The 15,184-nt window shown below is 42.0% G+C and overlaps 1 protein-coding gene across 8 annotated transcripts in view; it reads left to right on the top strand.

Moving 5' to 3' along the window:
* Positions 1–13,556, top strand: part of CPAP (centrosome assembly and centriole elongation protein) — a 68,045-nt gene extending 54,489 nt beyond the window's left edge. For 6 of the 8 annotated variants that reach the window (XM_008259956.4, XM_051850674.2, XM_008259955.4 and 3 more), the window contains exons 12-17: positions 969–1,033; positions 1,249–1,368; positions 2,930–3,070; positions 3,143–3,227; positions 3,307–3,427; positions 13,212–13,556. In XM_008259956.4, coding sequence (XP_008258178.3) covers positions 969–1,033; positions 1,249–1,368; positions 2,930–3,070; positions 3,143–3,227; positions 3,307–3,427; positions 13,212–13,404 — 725 coding nt within the window. In that variant the 3' untranslated portion in view covers positions 13,405–13,556. Of the gene's footprint in view, positions 1–968; positions 1,034–1,248; positions 1,369–2,929; positions 3,071–3,142; positions 3,228–3,306; positions 3,428–12,059; positions 13,166–13,211 lie in introns of those variants that run through there. The other 2 variants (XM_051850677.2, XM_070049102.1) reach the window with 2 other exon arrangements.
* The last annotated feature ends 1,628 nt before the right edge of the window (positions 13,557–15,184 follow it).

Raw genomic sequence — 15,184 nt, 5'->3', positions numbered from 1 at the left:
AGCGCGGTGCGCCGGCCGCAGCGCGCCAGCCGCGGCAGCCATTGGAGGGTGAACCAACGGCAAAGGAAGACCTTTCTCTCTGTCTCTCTCTCTCACTGTCCACTCTGCCTGTCAAAAAAAAAAAAAATTGTTTGTTGTTGATGTGTATCTCCTTTGTAATGTCTTTGTTACTAATGTTGCACATGATTGGCATGCTGCTCATGACCTACCGTTTAGACCACAACCACCAGGGCACTCAGGTTGTAGCTCAATAACCAGTTTTGTGGTGAAACCACATTCTCTATGTATTCTTGGCTACCTCTTTTTTTTTTTTTTTTTTTTTAAGATTTTATTTTATTTGAAAGAGTTACAGAGAGAGGTAGAGTCAGAGAGAGACAGAGGCCTTCCATCTGCTGGTTCACTCCCCAAATGGCTGCAATGGCCGGAGCTGAGCTGATCCAAAGCTAGGAACCAGGAGCTTCTTCCTGGGTTCAGGGGGCTCAAGGACCTGGGCCATCTTCCACTGCTTTCCCAGGAGCATTAGCAGGGAGCTGGACTGGAAGTGGAGTAGCCGGGACTTGAACTGGTGCACACATGGGATGCCAGTGCTGCAGGCCAGGGTTCTAACCCGCTGAGGAACAGCGCCGGCCCCTTGGCTGCCTCTTTATCTGCCCTCCCACACGAGGCCCTTCATAGTCCTGTGAATGTTTGCAGAATACCTTTGGGCTGTTAGGTCATCTTAGTGCCTGTCTCTTCCTCCATACTGTAAACTCTCTGGTGGACACCATCTTACCGTCTTGTCTTGGTTGCCCAGCACATGATGCAGAACCCCTACAAATTAGAAAAGAGCACTGGTAAAGACTTTGTAATTAATAAAGAACAGCAATTCACAGAAGAAGGATATGAACTAAGGAAATGTTTGACTACACTAGTAACTTTAAAATTTTCCATTAAATATTAAAACTAACTTTGACATTGTAATCTTACAGGAAATCCATCTCGAAGATCCAAGCCTGTACCTCCTCATGAATTAAGCAGTTCAGAGAAGGGACAAGTAAATCTTTTTATATTTTTATATATGCAAACATAGATAACTTGTGCTTGAATATATCACTTCACTAACCTGTATAAAGGAGGCTTCTTTCTTAATGTTGTAAACATTTTGTGTATGATGCCAATTTTCTTACCCCACCTAGAATTCTATTCTGTTAGAATCTGGCTTTTAGAACCAGGTAGGTTTACATCTACTTACATGTTGTCTGCTTACAGGTCGTGTCTCCCAGGGAGCCACTTGAGCCAGGGAACTTCCCAGATCCCGACTTTGAGGACAACAAGGAAGTCGAAGATAAAGAAGAAATTCAGTCAGAAGTTAGTCATCCTGATGGAAAGGTTAAAAACATTTTAAAAACTAATGAATGCTGTAAAAAATAAACATGTATTAAAATAGAGTAGTTGGTGTGTAAGACCAATGATCGTAGCTTAACAAATTGAGGACCTTGGGGCCAGTGTTGTTGTGTAAAGCCTGCAATGCCGGAATCCCGTGTGGGCACTGGTTTGTGTCCCAGTTGCTCTACTTCTGATCCAGTTCCTTGCTAATGGCTTGGGAAAAGCAGTGGAAGATGGCCCAAGTGTTTGGGCTCCTGCTTACCCCTTGTGGGAGACCCAGATGTAGCTCTTGGCTCCCAGCTATGGCTTGGCTCAGCCCTGACCATTGAGGCCATCCAGGATGTGAACTAGCCAGATGGAAGATCTCTCTTTCTCTGTCTCTTTCTCTCTCTGTAACTCTGATTCAAATAAGGAAATAAATAAATCTTCAAAAAAAAAAAAAAATTGAGGGGGTGGGTGCTCTGATGTAGGCTAAGCCTCTGCCTGTGGTGCTGGAGTCCCATATATGCACTGGTTCCAGTCCCAGCTGCTCCTCCTCCTATCCAGCTCTCTGCTGTGGCCTGGGAAAGCAGTGGAGCATGGCTCAAATGCTTGGGCCCCTGCACTCACATGGGAGACCCAGAAGAAGCTCTTGGCTCTTAGCTTCGGATTGGCGCAGCTCCGGCCTTTGCGGTCATTTGGGGAGTGAACCAAGAGAAGGAAGACCTTTCTCTCTGTCTCTCCCTCTGTCTGTAACTCTACCTCTCAAATAAATAAATAAAAAATCTTTAAAAAAGGTACAGAAAAAACATTGAGGACCTTGAGCTTGAACCTGTAGACTCCTAGAAATGCTCAGTGCACAACATGCATTTGGTTTCCATTTCTGGTTTAGAGATGCAGGAAAAAGAACAGTCGTGTTTAAACTTGGTTGTTGCTACATACAGAGCTAAAAATCCCCTGTGATCCTTAGCACTTTAAAAAAACCTCTGTTTGTTCTAGCCGTCCTCTCCTGTGTCCTCTCCTGTGTCCTCTCCTGTGTCCCCCCAGGGCCGGGGGCCTGCCTCTCTTGCTGTCTGCCCTGCAGTTCTTTTCCCGTGCTTAGGGCAGGCGTTGAGGGAGCAAAGTGCTCGCCTGGCTGTTGTAGCTGAAGAGGGAATGAAAAGGGAAGGGAGTAGAGGTGGTGGGCAACTTTTTCCTTAGGTTTATGGAAAATTTACTTTCTCAGATCCTTAAACTGATCTGTTTTAATTGAAATTCTGTGGTGAAGTTCACTATCGTCTCTGTCCATATTAGGACAGAGAGCAGCAGCCCGAAGAAGCAGTTAGACTTCCTGTGCAGTCAGCTTGGGGGGTAACAAATTGTTCATGGAGAAAAGTTTTCTTTTTTACATGAATTCTAGCTAATAATTGAAAAAGGAATGAGAAAGTTGGAAGCTGACTGATTGGCAGTCCCTAGTGAAACAAAGGACCTTCCCTACTTTTGAGAGAATATTTTACTTCTTATTATGAAAAACTTTAGAAATTAAGCATATCTCAGTTGTGTGGCCTCAGGAGGACATCTAACCTGTTGATGATGTTGTTTGCAGGTGGAGAAGGTTTATAAGAATGGGTGCCGGGTTATACTCTTTCCCAATGGAACTCGCAAGGAAGTGAGTGCCGACAGGAAGACTGTCACTGTCACTTTCTTTAATGGGGACGTGAAGCAGGTCATGCCGGATGAGAGAGTGGTAAGTGTCCACAGGGCACCCCCTGTGCTACCTGGCCTGCTGCGGGGAAGGGGCTGACTTTGTGTCTCACAGATCTACTACTACGCCGCCGCCCAGACCACCCACACCACATACCCAGAGGGACTACAAGTCTTGCATTTCTCAAGTGGACAGATAGGTATGTACCTGCTCTGCCCTGTCATTGTTAAGTTCTTCCCATCCCTTAAAAAATATTTACAGTAACCTTTTTGAAACAGAAAAACATTTCCCAGATGGAAGAAAAGAAATCACATTTCCTGACCAGACAATTAAAAACTTATTTGCTGATGGACAAGAAGAAAGCATTTTTCCAGATGGTACAGTTGTCAGAGTACAATGGTATGTCACCTGTTCAATTTGCTTCTAGATTTTTTAGTTATCATAATGCAAAGTAACAAAGACACTTTGAGAGCAGGTCAAACAAGCTGTCAGCATTTTGGAGTTTAGAGCCAGTTTTGAGATTTGTAGATTCTGATAAATATTTTGCCACACAATATGAAAGGGCTTCAAAAAGTTCACAGAACACTCACATCTTTGAATTCTATTTTCCACGATCCTTTTGAAGCTCCCTTCTATCTCTCTATCCTAGAGCCTTAGAGGACATCTATGTATCATTCCAAGAAAGGAGAATAATAGTCAGTGTTCATTTAGAAATGTTTGGTGAAGTTTGAAAACGGGCCGGTGCTGTAATAGTAGGTTAATCCTCCACCTGCAGTACTGCATCCCATATGGGCACTGGTTCGAGTCTTGGCTGCTCCACTCCTGATCCAGTTCTCTGCTAATGGCCTGGGGGAAGCAAAAGAAGATGGCCCAAATGCCTGAGCCCCTGCACTCACTTGGGAAACCCAGAAGAATCTCCTGGCTTTGAATTGGCTCAGCTCCAGCCATGCAGCCATTTAGAGAGTAAACCAGCAGATGGAAGACCTCTTGCTCTGCTGTTCCCTCTCTCTGCCTGTAACTTTGATTTTTTAATATGATTTTCCAAGAGCTTTGTTCTGAGAAGGTACCAAAACAAACAAACAAAAATTGAAAGCAGAGAGTCCGAAAAAAGGTAGAGTACCTGGTCAGGTTTTTTGTTTCTTTAAAGATTTATTTATTTGAAAGGCAGCATTACAGAGAAGGAAGGAGAGTGAGCATGATTCTGTCAGTTTTTAAGGATGACCAACAGAGGTGGTAGGGTTTGAATTAGACAACGTCTCTTCTTTTGCTTGTTTGGAATGTTTGGACCTCTCTTCCTGGCAGGCAAGTACTTTATTCTTTGCCCTCCCTGATCTAGCTCTTTAACATCAACCACCTCTTTTGTCCTTCGGAGTGTTACATTTCTTCAAGTTAGACACTTCTTATTTCTGGGATAAGCTGCTTCTTACACATTACTTTTTAGAAACCTTGGTGAAACATTGCCAATCCACTGGCCTGTTTTCAATTTTCTTTTCTTAAAAATTTTATTTAAGGTATACAAATTTCGTGATTTTAATACATATAGATTTAGGAACATAGTGATACTTCTAACTCTAGCCTCCCTCCAGCCAACACTCCCAACCTTCTTCCTCCTTCCTCTCCTATTCCAACTCTGTATTTTAGAAAGCTTTTATTTAATGAATACAAATTTCATAGGTACAGCTATAGGAATATAGTGGTTCTTCCCCCCATACCTGCCCTTCCATCCCCATTCCCATCCCACCTCCTACTTGCTCTCCCATCCCATTCTTCATTAAGATTCATTTTTAATTAACTTTATATACAGAAGACCAACTCTATACTAAGTAAAGATTTCAACAGTTTGCACCCACACAGAAACACAAAGTATAAAGTACTGTTTGAAAACAAGTTTATCCATTAACTCTCATAGTACAACTCATTAAGGACAGAGGTCCTACATGAGGAGTCAGTGCACAGTGACTCCTGTTGTTGATTTAACAATTGACACTCTTTTTTTTATTTTTTTTATTTTTTTTGACAGGCAGAGTGGACAGTGAGAGAGAGAGACAGAGAGAAAGATCTTCCTTTTTGCCGTTGGTTCACCCTCCAATGGCCGGCGCACCGCGCTGATCCAATGGCAGGAGCCAGGAGCCAGGAGCCAGGTGCTTTTCCTGGTCTCCCATGGGGTGCAGGGCCCAAGCACCTGGGCCATCCTCCACTGCACTCCCTGGCCACAGCAGAGGGCTGGCCTGGAAGAGGGGCAACCGGGACAGCATCTGGCGCCCCAACCGGGACTAGAACCTGGTGTGCCGGCGCCGCTAGGCGGAGGATTAGCCTAGTGAGCCGTGGCGCCGGCCAATTGACACTCTTATTTATGACGTCAGTGATCACCTGGGGCTCTTGACATGAGCTGCCAAGGCTATGGAAGCCTTTTGAGTCCTCAAACTATGTCAGTATTTAGACAGGGCCATAAGCAAATTGAAAGTCTTCTCCTTCCTTCAGAGAAAAGTACCTCCTTCTTACCTTTCTCTGAAGGGAGGAGAGAACTTCCACTTTGACTGTGATCAGAGCTGGTGAACTCAAGAGGCTTCCATAGCCTTGGCAACTCATGACAAGAGCCTTGGGTGATTACTGACGTCATAAATAAGAGTGTCAGTTGTTAAATCAACAACAGGGGTCACTGTGCACTTACTCCCCATGTAGTATCTCTGTCCTTAATGTGTTGTACTATGTGAATTAATGGTATAACTAGTACTCAAACAGTACTTTATACTTTGTGCTTCTGTGTGGGTGCAAACTGTTGAAATCTTTACTTAGTATATACTAAATTGATCTTCTGTATATAAAGATTAAAAAAAAAGAAAAGTACCTCCTTCTTTTGGTCCCTTCTTTCCACTGGGGTCTCACAGAGATCCCTCATGCAGAACCATTTTGCCATAGTGTCTCCTTTCCATGTCTGAAATGCTCTCATGGGCTTTTCAGCCAGATCTGAATGCCTTCTGGGCTGATTCTGAGGTCAGAGTGCTGTTCAGGGCATCTGTCATTCTATGAGTCTGCTGTGTGGGCTGCTTACCATGTTGGATCATTCTCTCCTTTTTAATTCTATTTATTGTTATTAGCAGACACTTGGTCTTATTTATGTGATCCCTCTGACACTTAATCCTATCTTAATATGATCATTTTAACACATAAGATGGCATTAGTACCACTCAACTTAATGGGATTTGGAGTCCCATGGCAAGTTTTTAGCTTTACTGTTAGGGGTAAGTCTGTGGGAGTGTGTGCCAAACTACATTTCCTCCCTCTCTTATTCCCACTTTTATTTTATACAGGGATCTATTTTTAATTGAATTTATAAAGCTATGATTATTTATATGTTAAGAGTTCAACCAATGGTATTAAGTAGAAAAAAATAATAAACTCTTCCTTGACAGTCAAGACAAGGACTATTCAAATTTTTGCTTCTTATAGTGTCAATTTCACTTCTACAGGTTTCCTTTTAGGTGCTCTATTGTCACAGATCAAGGAGAACATATGGTATTTGTCCCTTTGGGACTGGTGTATTTCACTAAATAACATGTTTTCCAGATTAATTTCTCCCATTCTGTCGGTTGCCTGTTCACATTCCTGTTTCTTTTGCCATACAGAAACCTCTCAATTTGAAGTAATCCCATATGTTAATTTTGGCTTTGACTGCCTGTGCCTCTGAGGTCTTTTCCAAGAACTCTTTGTCTGTGCCATTGTCTTGCATGGTTTCCCTAATGTTCTCTAATAATTTGATGATGTCAGGTCATAGATGTAGATCTTTAATCCATGTTTGTGGATTTTTGCGTAAGGTGTAAGGTAGGAGTCTCAGACTTCTGCATGTGGAAATCCAGTTTTTCCAGCACCATTTGTTGAAGAGACTGTCCTTGCTCCAGGGATTGGTTTTAGCTCTTTAGTCAAATATAAGTTGGTTGTGGATGTTTGGATTGCTTTCTGGTGATTCTATTCTGTTCCATTGGTCTATCAGGCTGCTTTGATTATAATTGCCTTGTGGTATATCTTGAAATCTGGTATTGTGATGCCTCCAGCTTTGTTTTTGTTGTATAAAATTGCTTTAGCTATTCCAGGTCTCCTGTGCCTCCTTATGGATTTCAGCATCTGTTTTTCTAGAGCTGAGGAGAATGTCTTTGGTATTTTGATTGACATTGCATTGAATCTGTATATTGCTTTTGGGAGAATGGACATTTTGATGATATTGATTCTTCCAATCCATGAACGTGAAAGAGTTTTCCATTTTTTTGTATCTCTGTTTCTTTTTTAATGTTTTGTAATTCTCATCATAGAGATATTTGACATCCTTGGTTAAGTTTATATCAAGGTATTTGTTTTTTGTAGCTGTTGTGAATGGGATTGATTTTAGAAGTTCATTCTCAGCCATGGAATTGTCTGTGTATACAAAGGCTGTAGATTTTTGTGCATTGACTTTATATCCTGCTACTTTACCAAACTCTCCTGTGAGTTCCAATAGTCTCTTAGTGGAGTTTTTGAATCCCCTATATATAGAATTTTGTCATCTGCAAATAGGGATAGTTTGACTTTCTCCTTCCCAATTTGTATCCCTTTCATTTCTTTTTCTTGCCTAATGGCTCTAGTTAAAACTTCCAGTACTACATTGAATAGCAGTGGTGAGAGTGGGCATCCTTCTCTGGTTCAAGATCTTAGTGGAAATGCTTCCAGCTTTTCCCCATTCAATAAGATGCTGGCTGTGGGTTTATCATAAATTGCCTTGATTGTGTTGAGGAATGTTCTTTCTGTAATCAGTTTGCTTGAAGTTTTCATCATGAAAGGATGTTGTACTTTAGCAAATGCTTTGTAGCTATTGAGATAATCATATGGTTTTTGTTCTTCAGTTTGTTAATGTGATGTATCACATTGATGGATTTGCAAATGTTTAACTACCCCTGCATACCAGGATTGAATCCCACATGGTTGAGGTGAATGATCTTTCTGATGTGTTGTTGGATTTGATCAGCTAGTATTTTGTTGAGGATTTTTGCATCTATATTCATTAGGAATATTGGTCTGTAGTTCTCTTTCTCTGTTGTGTCTTTTTCAGGTTTAGGAATTAAGGTGATCCTGACCTCATGAAAGGAGTTTTGGAGGGTTCCCTCAATTGAATTGTTTTGAATATCTTGAGAAGAATTAAAGTTAGTTCTTCTTTAAAAGTGTGGTAGAATTCAGCTGTGAAGACATCCAATCCTGGGCTTTTCTTTTTTGGGACAGCCTTTATTACTGATTCAATCTCCATCTTGGTTATTGGTCTGTGTAGGCTTTCTTTGTCTTCATGACTCAATTTTTTTGTAGATTGAATGTGTCCAGGAATCTATCCATTTCTAGATTTTTCTGATTTGTTGGCATATAGCTGTTTGTAGTAATTCCTGATGATTCTTTTTATATCTGTAGTATCATTGTTACATTTGATTTTTCTTCTCTGATTCTATTGATTTAGGTCTTCTCTCTCTTTTGGTTAGTTGGGCAATGGTGTATCAATTTTATTTTTTCAGAAAACCAGCTCTTCACTTCACTGATCTTTTGTATAGATTTTTTGGTTTCTATTTTGTTTATTTCTTCTTTTCTTTCTTCATGCCTACTAATTTGGGGTTTGGTTTGTTGTTTTTCTAGGTCCTTGAGAGCACTGATAACTCATTTATTTGGTACCTTTCCAATTTCTTCATGTAGGCTCCAGATGTTATAGACTTCCTTCTTCACACTGCTTTTGCTTATACTTTCGCATAGTTTTTTTTTTTTTTAAGATTGATTGATTTATTTTGAAGGGTAGAGTTAAAGAGAAAGAGAGAGAGAGGGAGGGAGAGACAGAAAGAGGTATCTTCCATCCACTGGTTCACTCCCCAAGTAGCCACAATGGTTGGGGCTGGGCTAATCTGAAGCCAGGAGGCAGGAACTTCTTCCAGGAATCCCATGTGGGTGCAGGGGCTAAAGCACTTGGGCCATCTCCTACTGCTTTTCCGGGCCATGGCAGAGAGCTGGCCATGACAGAGGAGCACCTGGGACTCGAATCAGCACGCATGTAGGATGTCGGTACTGCAGGTGGTGGCTTCACCCACTCTGTCACAGTGCTGGGCCCCATCCTTTCACTTTCAGTTTGTTTGCGGTGTTTTTTAATCCATTCAGCCAGTCTCCCTCTCTCTCTCTCTTTTTTTTTTTTTAAAAAGATTTTTATTTATTTTAGGGGTAGATTTACAGACAGTGAGAGGGAGAGACAGAGAGAAAAGCCTTCCATTTTAGACATGGAGGATTAACCTGCTGCGCCACAGCACCGGCCCCAGTCTGTATCTTTTAACTGAGAGTTTAGGCTATTTACATTCAAGATTACTATTGATAAGTAACGAGTTGGCCCTGCCATTTTCCCATAAATATTCCTCTTGTATGCTTTGTATTTGCTTTGTAGTTTTCCTGTGAGATTTTCTGCCTCACATTCTTTCATAATGATTTCTGTGTTTCTCTGTGTAGCACATGCTTAGGCATCTTTTGTAAGGCTGGATGAGTGGTGACATTATTTCAATTTCTGTTTGTTATGGAAGGTCTTTATTTCACCTTCATTCATAAATGTGTGCTTTGCAGAGTATAGTATTCTGGGTTGAAAGTTTTTTTCTTATGAGTCTTGAACCGTGTCTTTCCACTCTCTCCTATCCTGTGAGATCCTTAGCTGTGAGTCTAATTGGAGATCCCCTGAAAGTAATCTGATGTTTATCTTGTGTACATTTTAGAATCTTTTATGTTTTCCTATTTAAAGTTTGACTACAATGTGTTGTGATGACAATCTTTTCTGGTCATGTGTATAGGAGTTTTATGTGCCTCATGTACTTGGACTTACCTTTCTTTATCTAAAATGGGGAAATTTTTCTATAATTATTTCACTGAGTAACATTCTAATTCTCTTTCCACACCTTCAGAAACTCCTAAGACCTGTACGTTGGGCTGTTTGATATTATTCCAAAAATCTCTAAAATTGTTTTTAATTTTTCTAGTTTCTTCTTTTTGGTCTGAATGAAAAATTTCTAAAGATTTGTCTTCTAGCTTAGATATTCTTTCTTCTGCTTCACTAAGTCTGTTATTAATGGTTTCCACTGCATTTTTTATTTGTTCTATTGAATTCTTCATTTCTAATATTTCATTTTGATTTCTCTTTAAAATCTCAATTATGGGGCCGGCACCACAGCTCACTAGGCTAATCCTCTGCCTTGCGGCGCCGGCACACCGGGTTCTAGTCCCAGTTGGGGCGCCGGATTCTGTCCCGGTTGCCCCTCTTCCAGGCCAGCTCTCTGCTGTGGCCAGGGAGTGCAGTGGAGGATGGCCCAAGTGCTTGGGCCCTGCACCCCATGGGAGACCAGGAAAAGCACCTGGCTCCTGCCATCGGATCAGCGTAGTGCGCTGGTCATTGGAGGGTGAACCAATGGCAAAAAGAAGACCTTTCTCTCTGTCTCTCTCTCTCACTGTCCACTCTGCCTGTCAAAAAAAATTTAAAAAAAAATCTCAATTATGGGAAAATTTGTCATTCACGTCATGTACGGATTTCTTTAACTCATGATTTTGCTTCTCATTGTTTCTGAGTAATCTTATGATTAATCTTTTGAATTCCTTTTCAGGCAATTCATGTTCACATGCTAACATTGAAGTGTCATTGTGTTCCTTTAGTGGGGTCATATTGTCTTCCTTATTCTAGTTTCTTGAATTTCTGCAATTATTTTTAGACATTTGTGGACATGCTTGTTGGTTTTTCCCACTAATGGCTTTTATCTTTGACCTACGCTCTGTGGCTTAGTGGGTGTCTGCTCTTTTAGTGAATACCCAGAGGCATGTGCTGGGTGTAGCCAAGGAGCTCTGTCATTACTTCAGGGTGTGGTGAGTATCCACGGTGACACTGAACATGGTAAATCTCGTCTTATTAACAGAAAGGAGGATGCGATCACCTCTGTTGGAGTAATCATACCCTCACCTCCTCTCCCGAGGTGATCAGTGCCCACAGTGGCTGCAGTGCTCATCTGCTCTGCTGTTAGGATGCTCACAGTGCACCTGTGCAGTCCTCAGTGAGCATGGGTTCTGCTGCAGTAACCCCCCCGCCCCCAGGCAGTCAGGGAGTCTGAGCACGGGGACCCGCTCACAGTGATCGCCTACACCCTGCGCCCTCTCTTGCAGTCATACAGCTAGCACAGTCTCAGCACACAGGGCTCCCAGGGTCACAGGGTGCTTAGAAGCCTCTTTACTCCTCTTGCCTGCCTGGTCCAGAGAGAGGCAGAGATGTGCCCAGAGCCAGTGGCCTGTAGTCTTCCTAGGCGGTTTGGGCCCCGGAGCCTGTTACATGTTGAGAGGGTGAGTGCCCAGCCCCCTGTCAATCCTCCCAGGCCGACTCAAAGTCAGTGTGGAAGATGGATTTTCCCTCTGGTAAAACCCTTGGAGCACATCATGTACAAGAGCCACCGGCTGCAGCTTGTGCTTATCTTACAACTGTGCCTTTTCCCCACGAGTTGCCGGGTATGTGCACCAGAGCTGCCACAGATGCTACTTGCACCCAAAATGCTGTCCACCCTTTCTCAGCCGGTTACCAGGTGCCATCAGGGGGGAAATGGGGAGAAAGAAATGTCCCCCCACCTTTTTTTTTGCTGGGTTAGCAGGTACCTTGTCTCCCGCATGGCTCCAGGCTGGACTTAGCAGGCTCTCCCTCTGGCTGTATCACCAGTGGCACAGGCTGGTGTCTCCTCTCTCCAAAGCTGGAGCTTTCTCTGACTCTCGGCTGCTGGGGTCACGTGTTCTGTCTGTGCCTGTGCTGTGTGTCCACACCTTCTACAACTCTCAGCACCCTCTTTTCTTTTGTAGAATTTCCACTGCAGTTTTCCCTCTCTCCCCTGAGAATGTACTTCCTCCACTTTTTTTTTTTTTTTTTTTAAGATTTACTTATTTATTTGAAAAGTTACACAGGGCATCTCCCCCAGCCTAGAGCAGTATGGCCTTTCCCTGTTTCACCATCCTCCAATTTTCCTATTTTCAGTTTTCACCCTCCTCTCCAAGTGACAACTGAGTACTCATTAACTTCGGTACGGCTTATGTGGCATACATTTAAGTAACCTAAAGTCTATGGTATGCAGTTGGCAAGAAGAAAAAACTGTTGGATAATATGGAAACTTCTTATGGTCATGAGCGTGTTATTCTCTTAACATGGCCTAAAACTTTGCCTGGTGCTCAATAAATAATTTGTTCTATAATCAGAGGACATACTTGTGTACCTGCTTTGATTTCCAAAATTTACAAGTCATTTTACATTTGAAATCCTCTGTGAAAACAAGAGCAAGTAGTATGAAAAGCCCCATATGTCAATCTTTTTTCCACCTGTACTCGGGCACATCACAGCACACTGCTTCCTTCATGGGTATGCTGACGTGAGGTAGTGGTTCTGACACTTCACTGGGGCTGTTCAGCTGCAGCTTGCTGACTCCCTGCCCCCATCATCTGCATTTCTGACCAGTTCCTGGGTGACTGATAGCAGGGATAGGACCATGTTGGGCGAGCACACTGTCCCACGGACACGAGTCTCAGCTTGCATTACTTTGACAGAAAAAGCCACATGGTGGTAGCACTTCTGTCTCTGTGTTCAGAAGTGGTGATTCCTTGTCATGAGCTGCAGGCTTGCATTTCCAGTGGCACAGATCTATGTTTAGAGTGGGATGTCCCCCAGGCATGATCAACAGTCTACCTAAATAACTGTTCATGTTATTTTTTCATTGTATCAGAATGGCCCTGACCCTTCTCTTCCCAGACACAGCATTCTCTTCCCCCCTGACACACAGCAGGCACTCAGATGGTTTTAATTTTAACCTTAGTGAAAAGGGTCAGAACTCAAAACAGCCAGATATTTAAGGCCAGTTACTTTTAGAGGCAGCGCGCGCACACACACACACACACACACACGAAACCTCAAGCATTTTGTGCTGACAATATAAATTTATTAAAGATTTTCATGGGCACATTCTCATGCTGATAATCAGAACTATCAGCAGGTAGCAGAAACAGTGTAGAATGTATAGTTGTGTGGGAAAAAGGACCAGGGGTTTTCTCTAGAATAACTGCTAGAATCCAAAGGCTACTTTTAGTTTTTCTGTTACACATTTCATATTTTTAAGGAAACTAAATTCTTATTTTACAGTGATGGCAACAAAATTATTGAGTTTAATAATGGCCAGAGAGAACTACACACTGCCCAATTCAAGAGAAGGGAATATCCGGACGGCACTGTTAAAACTGTGTATACAAACGGTCGGCAGGAAACAAAATACACTTCTGGTCGAATAAGAGTTAAGGATAAAGATGGCAATGTTCTCATGGACACAGAATTGTAATGGTCCTTGGTGACAAATCATGAAGTAACACTGATTTTTTTGTTAAAAGATGTACTTTTGTGGATTCTACTTAATTTATATAGACCCTGTGTGTGTGTGTAAGTGGAAAAGATGGTTTGGATTCTAAAATAAAAGTGTACTCTGTAAATAACTTCCTCATTTTCATATTCCTTGAAATGCACAAGGACAGTTTTCATTTATTTCACCTGTTAGATAAGGAAAGTGTTGCTTTTATAAGCCGTACACAGGCTTTTAAAATAAATGGATGCTTTTATTGATTGGAGATGGTTTATAAAAACCCAAGAAGTACCTCACCTAGATGCTCCATGGGCACAGCAACCATAGCACCTCGATGTGTACACAATCTACACTCGAGTGATGAATGTGTGTCTAGTCAAAATACGTTCCAAGAGTATCAACATTAAATAAAACGTTTGATCTACTGCAGGGCTCACTGATTGTAAAAGGATGGGAAGCTGCAGTGAGTGAACACTAGTGCTCTCCTAGTGCTCCAGGCAGGGAAGAGGATCTTGGTGAGGATAGGGCAGTTCTAACGAGGCTGGCTGTGTAACTTGTCAAAAGTGGGACACTCGACAGGGAGAACAGTAACTGGTCAGTATAAGGGCCACAGCTGCCTTGCTGTCGCCAGACTGTAGACTGACAGAAGCAAGGTGTCCTTGAAGGAAAGGCAAGTCACTTGTCTTTTTAGAGTTAGTCAGATTGGTCTATATAGACCTTGCCCATCACTCAGTGTTAACACTAAGCGTTGATGTAAAATTTAAAGAGGCAAACAACAAAATATCAATTTCAGGTGATTTAACAGTTACATGTATTATGCCAGGATAGGAAAGAGCTTTTAAATAAGACATAGAAAGCACAAACTTAAAAGGAAAATGTTGCTGAGTAAAAAAGTTTGACAAAAGATATTACAAAAAAGGGGAAAGGCAAGCCACAGATGAGAAGAGGAATACTCCACTTGGGAGTGTGTTACTTTGTACATATAGGAGTCCTACAAGTTAGTAGGAAATTGCAAACACAATAGAAAAATGGACCAAAAAAAAAAAAAAAAAAAAGCAGTAAACTAGTGACAGAATGCTATTAAACCAGTGAATGTATATTAATGGCAATGAGATACCTTTTTATACTAGTGTCATATTTAAAATACATATCTGAAAGTGACAGATCTTCCATCACTGGTTCACCCCCCAGGTACCACAGTAGCTGCTGCTGGGCCAGGACAAAGCTTGGAGCCAGTACCCCTATTTGAGCCTTCCATATGGGTGATAGGAACCCAAGTACTTGAGCCATCATCTCGTGCCTCCCAAGGTGTTCATTAGCAGGAAACTGGATTAGAAGCAGAGGTGGGGTGCAAACCCAGACACTCTGATGAGGCACGTGGGCATTCCAAGCACTGGCTGCACCTGCTGTGCTACAATGCCCATCCCACAGTATTGTATTCTGACAAATGAAGGTCCTACCACAGCAACTGCTGGACTCAGAACTGATGGAGTTGGTCAAACCTTTCAGAGCACAGTTACCCTTTAATTCATTAAATTCCACTACTCTGTGTATCTGTATGTGTATATATGAAGCCTCTCATGTCCAAGGATCTTACAGAAAAATCCTTGTAATTAACAGAATTATGTACCCAGATGGGTAGTACAGTGAGAGTATAGGTAGTGCTATACATAACATACCAGCATGAATAAAGAGTGCAAATAAAATATTGAGAATATAAAGGATAACCATGTGATACCACATACATTAACAAACACAGGTG

This window comes from Oryctolagus cuniculus, chromosome 9, assembly GCF_964237555.1.
Source record: "Oryctolagus cuniculus chromosome 9, mOryCun1.1, whole genome shotgun sequence".
Classification (NCBI taxonomy): domain Eukaryota; kingdom Metazoa; phylum Chordata; class Mammalia; order Lagomorpha; family Leporidae; genus Oryctolagus; species Oryctolagus cuniculus.
This window is presented reverse-complemented; position numbering and strand designations above follow the sequence as displayed.